The following is a 10,591-nucleotide window of genomic DNA, read 5'->3' on the forward strand; positions in this document are numbered from 1 at the left end:
TTTGTATTCTAAGTGAACTATTATGTATTTGTTCTTTTTCCCTTTTTTCCCAATTGGCAAAACAGTGGAAAGTGATAAATTTTCCATGTAATATTGGTATATCACTTTCCACTCAAAATATGTTTCTCCAATTATATGTTGGAGTGCTCATTAATTAAGTATATTACTAGCGCACTTCAAATACAATTATCGTATAGTGAATGTTTCAGTTTAGTCTTAAAAAAATAACAAATTTTGACAAGAGTTGAAACATGGTGCATTTATAATTATCTAAAATTTATTAAATATATATTTATAAAATATTATGATTATATTAAAAACTCATGAATATATTAGTCCAAATAAATATTATAGATTAATATAAGTGAGTTATTATTTGAGTTAAATAAATATGGATTCAACAAAAGTCCAAGTAATTGATTTGAGTTATAATAAATGAGCTCAGTTTGTTAAGTCCAATGTCATCTCATCCTAGAGGTATAGTTTGGGGTCATTTGTCAAATGACATGACATGTCTATGTTGGGTTTTATTTGCCCTGATTTCTTACCATAAGTAGGTTTTCCTTTTAGGAAAAGGTTTTGGATTGACTAATCTTTTTCTTGTAGGAAAAGGTTTAGGACTCTATAAATAGAGGAATGTTCCTTCTAACTTAATCAGCATTCACAATGTAGTCTTAAGGGTTTTGAGAGTTTTGGTTAGGGGGAGAATTTATGGGTCACAAGCTTGATACGTTATCACTTGTGTGAACCTCCCATGTATTCCGAGTGAATTGGTTGAGGTTGTTTCCCTCTGTATTTTGTACTCTCATATTTATAGTGGATTGCTCATCTCCTTTGTGGACGTAGGTCGATTGACCGAACCACGTTAAATCTTTGTGTCTTTTGGTATATTTCTCGTTGTCTTCTTACTCGTGGTCTTTCGAGGTTTGCTTTGCTAGCTTCCGCGTTTACACCTGCTTATTTTCGGTCCTAACAAGTGGTATCAGAGCCAGATTCAATGAAGGAGTCAGGTTAAGTGGTTCGATAATCGATTATTGAACCAGATTAGAAAGAGGTGTTCATCTTGGCGGGTGTAGTTCTAGCCGCAACTATTTTGACAGTAATTAAGATTTTGTTGGAGAAATTGTTTAAGAGAGGTTCTCTGTGTTGAGACATAAATTTTGCAAAGGAGATTATAGAGAGGAGAAGCAAGTTGTTGAAGATTAAGTGAAGAAGGTGGACAAATTTATTTTGTCAGAAATTCAGGCCAAGGGGGAGATTTGTTGGGTTTTATTTGCCCTGATTTCTTACCATAAATAGGTTTTCCTTTTAGGAAAAGGTTTTGGATTGACTAATCCTTTTCTTGTAGGAAAAGGTTTAGGACTCTATAAATAGAGGCATGTTCCTTCTAACTTAATCAGCATTCACAATGTAGTCTTAAGAGGTTTGAGAGTTTGGTTAGGGGGAGAATTTATGGGTCACAAGCTTGATACGTTATCACTTGTGTGAACCTCCCATGTATTCCGAGTGAATTGGTTGAAGTTGTTTCCCTCTGTATTTTGTACTCTCATATTTATAGTGGATTGCTCATCTCCTTTGTGGACGTAGGTCGATTGACCGAACCACGTTAAATCTTTGTGTCTTTTGGTATATTTCTCGTTGTCTTCTTACTCGTGGTCTTTCGGGGTTTGCTTTACTAGCTTCCGCATTTACACCTGCTTATTTTTGGTCCTAACAAGTGGTATCAGAGCCAGATTTAATGATGGATTCAGGTTCAGTGGTTTGATTATTGATAATTGAACCAGGTTAGAAAGAGGTGTTCATCTTGACGGGTGTAGTTGTAGTCGCAACCTTTTTGACAGTAATGAAGATTTTGTTGGAGAAATTGTTTCAGAGAGGTTTTCTGTGTTAAGACATAAATTTTGCAAAGGAGATTATGGAGAGGAGAAGCAAGCTATTGAAGATTAAGTAAAGAAGGTGGACAAATTTATTTTGTCAGAAATTCAGGCCAAGGGGGAGATTTGTTAGGTTTTATTTGCCCTGATTTCTTACCATAAGTAGGTTTTCCTTTTAGGAAAAGGTTTTGGATTGACTAATCTTTTTCTTGTAGGAAAAGGTTTAGGACTCTATAAACAGAGGAATGTTCCTTCTAACTTAATCAGCATTCACAATGTAGTCTTAAGGGTTTTGAGAGTTTTGGTTAGGGGGAGAATTTATGGGTCACAAGCTTGATACGTTATCACTTGTGTGAACCTCCCATGTATTCCGAGTGAATTGGTTGATGTTGTTTCCCTCTGTATTTTGTACTCTCATATTTATAGTGGATTTCTCATCTCCTTTGTGGACGTAGGTCGACTGACCGAACCATGTTAAATCTTTGTGTCTTTTGGTATATTTCTCGTTGTCTTCTTACTCGTGGTCTTTCGAGGTTTGCTTTACTAGCTTCCGCGTTTACACCTGCTTATTTTCGGTCCTAACAGTCAAGTCAAACAAAGAAGTCAATAGGATCATATCATATGTCAAAATGACAAGCCAACTTTATAAACCCCAATATGTCATGTCTGATTGGACGAAAGGAAAGTTTTTCATATCACAGCTCCTCTATTTCCACTAATATAAATAGCGGTCCTCATAATTCATAAAAAACACTAGAATTTTAATAAGAAGTTGGAGAAACTCGTGAATTTAAAAACTCATATTTATTTACAAGCTCAAGAATTCAATCATTCAAGTTCGAGAACGGTCAAGATCAAGACCACCAGATTCAAGAACAAGCTTGAAGCCCTTGAATTCAAGAATCCAAGTCAAGATCAAAATAAAGTTCAAATTCAAAATTTAGTATCAAATTCAAGTACAAGCTCAAAACCCTTGAATTCAAGTATAAGTTAAGTCAAGATCAAGATCAAGTTCAAGTTCAAGTTCATCTAAGATTCAAGAACAAGTTCCAAAACCTTGAATTCAAAATGAGCTTTAAGAACAAATTCGAGATCAAGATCATGAGCCTTTGAATTTATATCAGAAAAGATGAATCGAATGAATAATAGAGATTGTAACACTCATATTATGAATCAATAATACGATTGTTACATTATTTTCTTAATTATTATAGATCTCGACTCAAATTTTATTGTCTACAAATTCTTGTAGGCATTGAAGACTTGTAGGATTTTGACATGACATGGTCAATTCAATTAGGGTTCGTAGAGGCTACTCAATGCTAAACCTTATCACATGCCTATATTACAAGTATTATATTACCTTATAGAGGCATCTTAAAAATTTCACAAATTTATAAAATATTCGCAGAGATGAGATCAATATATGTCATTCTTCTTGAAAATCAAGTATTTCAATAAGATCTACAAATCCTTCAAATATTTTAAGTAAATCTATAAATTCTTTCAAGGATTTAAAGTTGAAATCATCTCATCAAGTCAAAATTACTCTAATCTGAGAAATTCGTCACTGACGGCCCTTAAATTATCAAGATTAAATCTGAATCATCCTAATTTGAGAAATAAACCACTAACAGACCTGTAGTCATGGAGAAATTATATTCATCCTAATTTAAAAAATATGTCAGTGATGACCATTGAATCACAATAAAAATTTAGAGAGAGGAATCGAGGAAAGCACAGAATTGTACCTATATTATTTTAATAAAATATTCTTATCTCTTCATATTTTTATTTTTGATTGTGATTTATCTTTTGTCACTTTAAAATTGTTACACAAATAAATTGTGATGCCAAGTGGGACCAAATTTGTCCTTCATTTCTTCTCTCGCAAATCAAATATACAAATCTAAAGTCGCAAAACAACAAATGTGGAAGAGTGATTAATACTTCAAGTCTCACATATTTGATTTTCATCAAGTTTACACTCCGACAAGCCTTGAACCAGGGAGAATTTTTACACACTGTAAATTTATGGTACTCTTCAAGACATGTTCAATTCTACTTGGGATTTTATAAGATGTATTTGATTCCAGTTAGAATTTCTGGAGGCTACTCTAACCCTAAATCCTAGCTTATATCTACATCCATAAATTCATGAAATTTTTACAAAGAGATGAAGAATAAAATCATCCTAGTGTGAGAAATAAATCATTAACGACACTCGAATCATGGATAAATCCAAACTATCATCCTAGTTCGTGAAATATGTCAATAATGGACCTCAAATCATGGAGAAAATTATGAGAGAAAATCAAGAATCAATAAATTTGTACTCACAATATTGATGGATAAACGTATTCTTCTTATTTGTCTTGTGATTTTACTCAAATTTTGATAAATAAGATTATTTTTATTATTTATTTTGTGATTGCAATATATTTTCATAATTGAAAGAATTTATTGCAAACAAAGTGACACACCCAACTCACAACTAAAATGAATGGTGTCAAAATCCACTCTTCATTTTCATCAAAAATCATCCTTCTATTTTTCTCAACCCACTATGACCATGAAATTAAGAACTTATCTTTCAAGAAAGAAAATGGCTTGTGCTCTAAAACTACTCTCATCTTCAATTTACTTCAAACTTTGTATGGTCCCATTCCATTCAGTTTCAATATGTAACATTCCTTTCAAGTTCTGTCAATTTGGTGTCTTTCAAATTTTTTAAATTTGTAGACTTTATTCCTGCTAACAAAAAAAAAAAAAAACTACATCTTCTTTAGCTTAGTAAGAATGTAGCTTGTTGGATGTTCTGTATATTATCTGTTTTAAGAATATTTTCAATATCTTTCAATAAATAACAAATCAATTTGAGCTTTAATTTTTTTATTTGATTATAGACCCACTTTAAATTTTGAAGCTTTATTCATCAGTGATGGTAGTATTTTCAACCCCTTTCAACAATAACAAATCGATTTAAGCTTAAAATTTTCGATCAGATTGTAGACCCACTTTAAAGCTTGAAGTTTTGTCCATTAATGATAGTAGTATCTCAACCCCTTTTAATACCAATAAATCAATTTGAGTTCAAAGTTTTTCATTCAATTGTAGAGTCATTTTTAAGCTTGAAGCTCTGTCCATCAATAGTGATATTGTTTTCAACCCCTTTCAACAATGATAAATTGATTTGAACAAAAAATGAAATTGGTTTCTTGATTTTGATTGAAACATTATGCTTCTAGATTTTTGTTTGTGAGATTTGGAGAATGGTGTCAATGAAAATATTTTTCCTTTTATTTGATATGAAAAACTATGCTTTTTATTTTTAATGTTAAATGTCATGGCATGTTAATTTGGGTCATGGGTGGGTAAGTTATGAAAAATGGGTGAGTATTCAATTTTTTGGATAAATAAAAAAAATCAGATATGTGTCCATCCGTTAGTCTCAAGGATATAGATGATTCAAAATATTGATGATAAGAGTATATATAATTTTAAAGTATAATTGAAGGTATTGACACACCATTTTTTAATACTTCGGAGATATATTTGTCATTTTCTCCATGAATTAATCATTTACAAAAGGTTAGGTTACAATCTAAATATTAGATCATCTACTTTTAAAAACGAAAAGACAACAAATAATAGTAAAATTAAATAAATTATCTACGTTTACACACTTTTATAAAATTACAGATCTTAATTTTAATATGCCTACAATTTTATAAACAAATAGTAACATTCAACTGAAATCACAAACATGGTCATATATTTGCTTTTTCAACAAGTGAATGTTAGATAACTCACATTTCAAATATTATACTATTTTGTATTAAATTTATTTAGCAACAAACAACTTTCTCTAAAAAGCAAAATTTATAAGTTAATTTATTTAATATCAAGAAAATAAATAAAATGATTTAAAAGATTTGAGGGATGTCATTGTTTCTATATATATTGATCTCATGGTACTAAATACTATGCATTACTAATACAATCAAATGAAATGTATTAATTATACATCATGTATTACCATACGTTGCACTTCCTCCGTCCGTATACAATTGTTTGATAGGTATACTAAAAATGAATCTCTAATATTAATTGTCAATTTAAATAATCAAAAAATAATTAGTCATTTTTTTCCAAATCTATCCTCAATAATTACTTCATTTTGTTATATTGAAAAGTTATTTAGACTTTTGATATTCTTGATATAGTAAGGTTATATTAGTCAAATTACACCTTGTATTAAATTTTTTTTGAGGGAGAGTGCATGACTTTACCATGAAAAACAATTGTGGACGGAAGGAGTACTACCTTTGTCCATTTTTCCTTTTTAGTTGTCTTCAATTACTTGTCCATTTTTCCTTTTTAATTGTCCCTCTAATTAGTTGTTTATTTTGACAAATCAAGAAATGACACATTTTTTACCTATTATATCCTCAATTAATTACTTTGAAAAAGTCTTGAAAATCTTAAGTTTTTTAATTCATTTAAAAGGGGTAAAATGATAAATTCAATGTGTCAACTACTCCCTCCGTCCATTTTTATTTGTCATGTTGCGCTTTTCGAAAGTTACTTCTGACTTATTTTCGAAGTCAAATTAGATTATATTATAAATTTGATATTTTAAACAAAAAATTTAGATATTCAAAAACTGTATGAAAGTACTATAAATTATAACTTTTTGCGTATCAATATGATGAATAAAATACATTTTAAAATATTAATTAAATTTTTTGTAATTAAACTTTAAAAATAAAAATTATGACAAACAATAATAGACGAAGGAAAGGAAGTAATATTCATAGCTTTACCAAATGACTCATAAATTAGGGATGGAGGGCGTATCAAATAGAATTCATATCTAATATACTTTACCAAAATGACTTATAAATTGTTTTTGGAGTATGTGAGTACACGTGACGAGCATAGAGAAAGGCTTCATTCATTACCTACCGCAATTTGACGCACACTATACTCCATTTACATATACACAAGAAAATATATAATGGAGAGTCCAAACAATGTCGATATTAGGTTGAAGAGTAGTGCGTTTTGCACAAACAATGATGCACATTTCCACTTTTGACAGAATAATATATAATGGGCTTGCTCTGTAAAGTTCTTGTGACCACACATCAATACAATTTATTTATTTATTTATTAGGAAGAAAAAAAAACTTAGAATGGTTTTGTGACCAACAAATTAGAACTTGTCAGTTTTAGCAAGTAAAATATTTTTTTAATAAAATCTATAGTAACTCTTTAGTAGTTTTTTTGAGTAAACTTGGAAGAACATTAATAATGTCACTTATTTTGAAAATAAAAGCAACAATTATTTAAAGGGGGAAGAAATAATAGTTGTATTTATTAGGTTGTTGCTTTTGGGAGGCATGTGAAGAATTCAGGGAGTTGGGAGAAACAAAGCCACTCCTCTGTTATTAATTATTTGTCAAGTTTTAAATTCACATATTTATTAATAAAATAATTAATGATATATTGAATTTACTATTTGTTATTTTATATCTATTAATTATGAAGTTAATGAATTAAAAATATAAAATTTTAAAAAAAAATTATTTTTTTAAAAATAATTAATTGAAAATATATTAGATAGAAATATTTTGTCTTTTCTTAAATTATTAAAATAGATAAGTAATTAAAAATAATTAAAACAAAAAAAAGTTAACAAAGTAATTATGGATCGAATGAGTATTCGTACTGTTCCTCTTGTGACTTTGCTTCCTAGTTGGTATTACATTAATTAATAAGTACTCTTTTTTTTTTTTGTGTGTATATATATATATATATATATTGTCAAGTGGTTTTTTCTAAAATTATTTTTATGTAAAGAAGATATGAAGAGAATGAGGAGTCATGCCATGTTTTCCCTCTCTTTCTTATATTGGATGCTCTCTGTTTCTCCTTATGGTAATTATTTCTATTAATTAATTTCTTATATAATTTTGAATTTGAATTTGAATTTGAATAAAAGAGTAGTTTAAGTGGCTTAATATTGTTGTTATTACTGCAGATGGGCCACTCTATGATTCTTCAGCTTTCTCTGAGGTAATTACATACCTCCTGCATTTTCTTCTTATATTTCTTTCCTTTCTTCACTTATATTTTTTTTATTTATTATTTTTTAAAAAAATAATACAGAGTTTTTAGTTTTCATGTTTTGTGCTTACCATTAATTATTTTCCTAGATGTAATATTAACCATCAATTATTATAGTAAATATAATTTATTAAAATATTTCTTTTGATACAAAAACCATGTATTCGAGGTTGTACTACTTATTACATATATCCATTTTTCCTTTTTCCACTCATAGTAAATTATTTTTGTTTTAAAATATTGGGTTTATTTATCTCTTTAGAAAGTTACTCATTTTCAGAAATCGTAAAATGTATAGTGTTTACTTATTCTTCGTAAATATCTTTAAGAAAATATAACTTTTAGTAGTTTTTCAATTATGTAAAACTCGGGTTAAATGGAAAAATATCACTAGAACATCACTTTTCATCCTTAAATATGCATCTGTGCACATATCTTCTTTTTTTATAAAAAAAAGAAAGAAAAGGGCCTAAAATATCCTTAATGTTATAAACATATTTGTGTTATAGTGAATGTCTAATTATGTGGAGTCCTTGTAGGATATGGTTAGGAATCCTACTTGGGGACCAAGTAAGGTTTTCCCTATAAATAAAGGGTTTTCCTTCATTGTAAATAAGATTTGTGAAAGATCTATGAATCATGAATATACTTCAAGAGAAATAAGAAGTCTTTTCTCTTCTCCCTACTTTCTTCTTCTTCTAAATCTATATAGTTTCATAACACGTTATCAGCACGATTGTTCTATTCTTAAAAAAATTATGAAGAAAACGGGAATAGTGCAAAAGAGATCTTGCATAAGTTATGCAATAAGGTTCTTATATCTTCAAGGTATGATTTATCTTTATGTTATAATTATTTATGTAACAGATATAAAGGTACCATCTAAAGTAAGTATTTAAACAGACTTGTCGACTTTCTATACATTTAATTTTAATCGACTGGAAAGAGAATTCCTTTATTTATTTTAATAATTAAATAAGCACAATTTAGTGAAAGGTATGTTTTCAACCTTTATATGAGGTATGTGATCTATTAAGCTATATTTATTAACTACTAATGTTGATTATAATAAATTAATAATCTCAATTTTGTGTGTAATTATAATGTACGATCATATTAATTATCATTTAAAGTGATAAAATTATAATTATTTTGAAAGCTTGAGGTTGAGCCTCATTATGGGTAAGACGATAGATTTAAGTTTTATCGCACCAAAAGAATAAGACGATGGATTTATGTCCAATCGCAAAAAGAGGGTAAGACATTGGGTTAAAGTCCTGATGCACCATGATGATAAGATATTGGGTTCAAGATCCATTGATTTATGGCATAAGACGTTGGGTTTGAGTCTCAATGCACCATATTGATGATATTATGATGACTAAGGAAAATAATGAGTTTTTGATAAAATTAGTCATGAAATATATCTCGTTAAAGCAGATCCATTCCCAAAGTGAATGTAGCAGTGCATAAATGTCTAAAAGAAGACAATTAATTAAATGATGCATATGAATATGAAATGAGGTACTAAGTTATCAAAATTGATGTACTTAGATGATTATGTTTCATTCATGAAGAATGAGAGCCTTTGATAAATGGTAAAAATACAGATCCATTCTTTAGAGTGAATGAGGTGATAAGCCACCATGCTAGACGTGAATTTTCTTGTAATGATTGTTAGCAAGGCAAGCTAATTATGAGACCATCATAAACGAAAGTTGAGATTGAATTCTCTGCGTTCTAGGAACGTATACAAATATTTGTGGACCTAGTCATCCGCCTAGTGGATTGTTTAGACATTTAATGGTCCTAATAAATGTTTCTCTATACGGTCTCATGTGTGCATATTGCTATCTCGCAACTTAATATTTGCAAAAGTATTGACTTAAACAATACGATTACATACACTATTTTCTGATAATCAGATTAGTCTATTCAGTGATGGGATCACGACTCACCTTAGAAGAGGTAGAGTAATTGAGAAAAATAAATATGAAATTTACTCCCGGAGTATTAAAGTTGAAATTTTCTCATATAATAATAATAAATAAGAAATTTACTATAGCAAAAGACATATGCCATAGCAAATATGAAGTTTACTAATACTAATAATTTTATTAGTTGGCATGAATATCTTGGTCATCCAAAGATGTGTATATTGAATAATAGACATACATTAAAGAACTACAAGATTCTTCGAGAATTCTTTTTATTGCTCGTTCTCATGTAAGTTGATTGGATCAAATAAGACTGGGCAACGGAACGGGACGTACCGGTACCGTTCCGGTACCGTTCCGGTTCGTTCCGGTTCGTCCCGTTTCGGTTGCCTACGGGACGGGCCGGGATAGTCTAAACCGGTACACGGAACGGGACGGAACCGTAGTTTCGTACCGGTGTACCGGTACCGGTTCATCCCGGTTCATTCCGGTTCCGGTCCGGTCCGGTCCGGTTCCGGTTCGGTTTATTTAATATATATTAATTTTTTTTATATTTTATATAATTTATATTTATATTTTTTATAAATTATATTTTAAAATTTAAATTTTTTCAAATTCCCCGCCCCTGCCCGCCCTGCCCGCCCCTGC

General features: G+C 29.7%; 1 protein-coding gene across 1 annotated transcript in view; it reads left to right on the plus strand.

The window, feature by feature from the left end:
* Positions 1-7,695: 7,695 nt before the first annotated feature.
* LOC107002897 (endo-1,4-beta-xylanase 5-like) overlaps positions 7,696-10,591 on the plus strand; it is a 14,743-nt gene continuing 11,847 nt past the window's right edge. The window contains exons 1-2 of the mRNA XM_015201101.2: positions 7,696-7,817; positions 7,921-7,955. Coding sequence (XP_015056587.1) covers positions 7,745-7,817; positions 7,921-7,955 — 108 coding nt within the window. The 5' untranslated portion in view covers positions 7,696-7,744. The remainder of the gene's footprint in view (positions 7,818-7,920; positions 7,956-10,591) is intronic.

The sequence above is a fragment of the Solanum pennellii genome, chromosome 11, assembly GCF_001406875.1.
Source record: "Solanum pennellii chromosome 11, SPENNV200".
NCBI lineage: Eukaryota > Viridiplantae > Streptophyta > Magnoliopsida > Solanales > Solanaceae > Solanum > Solanum pennellii.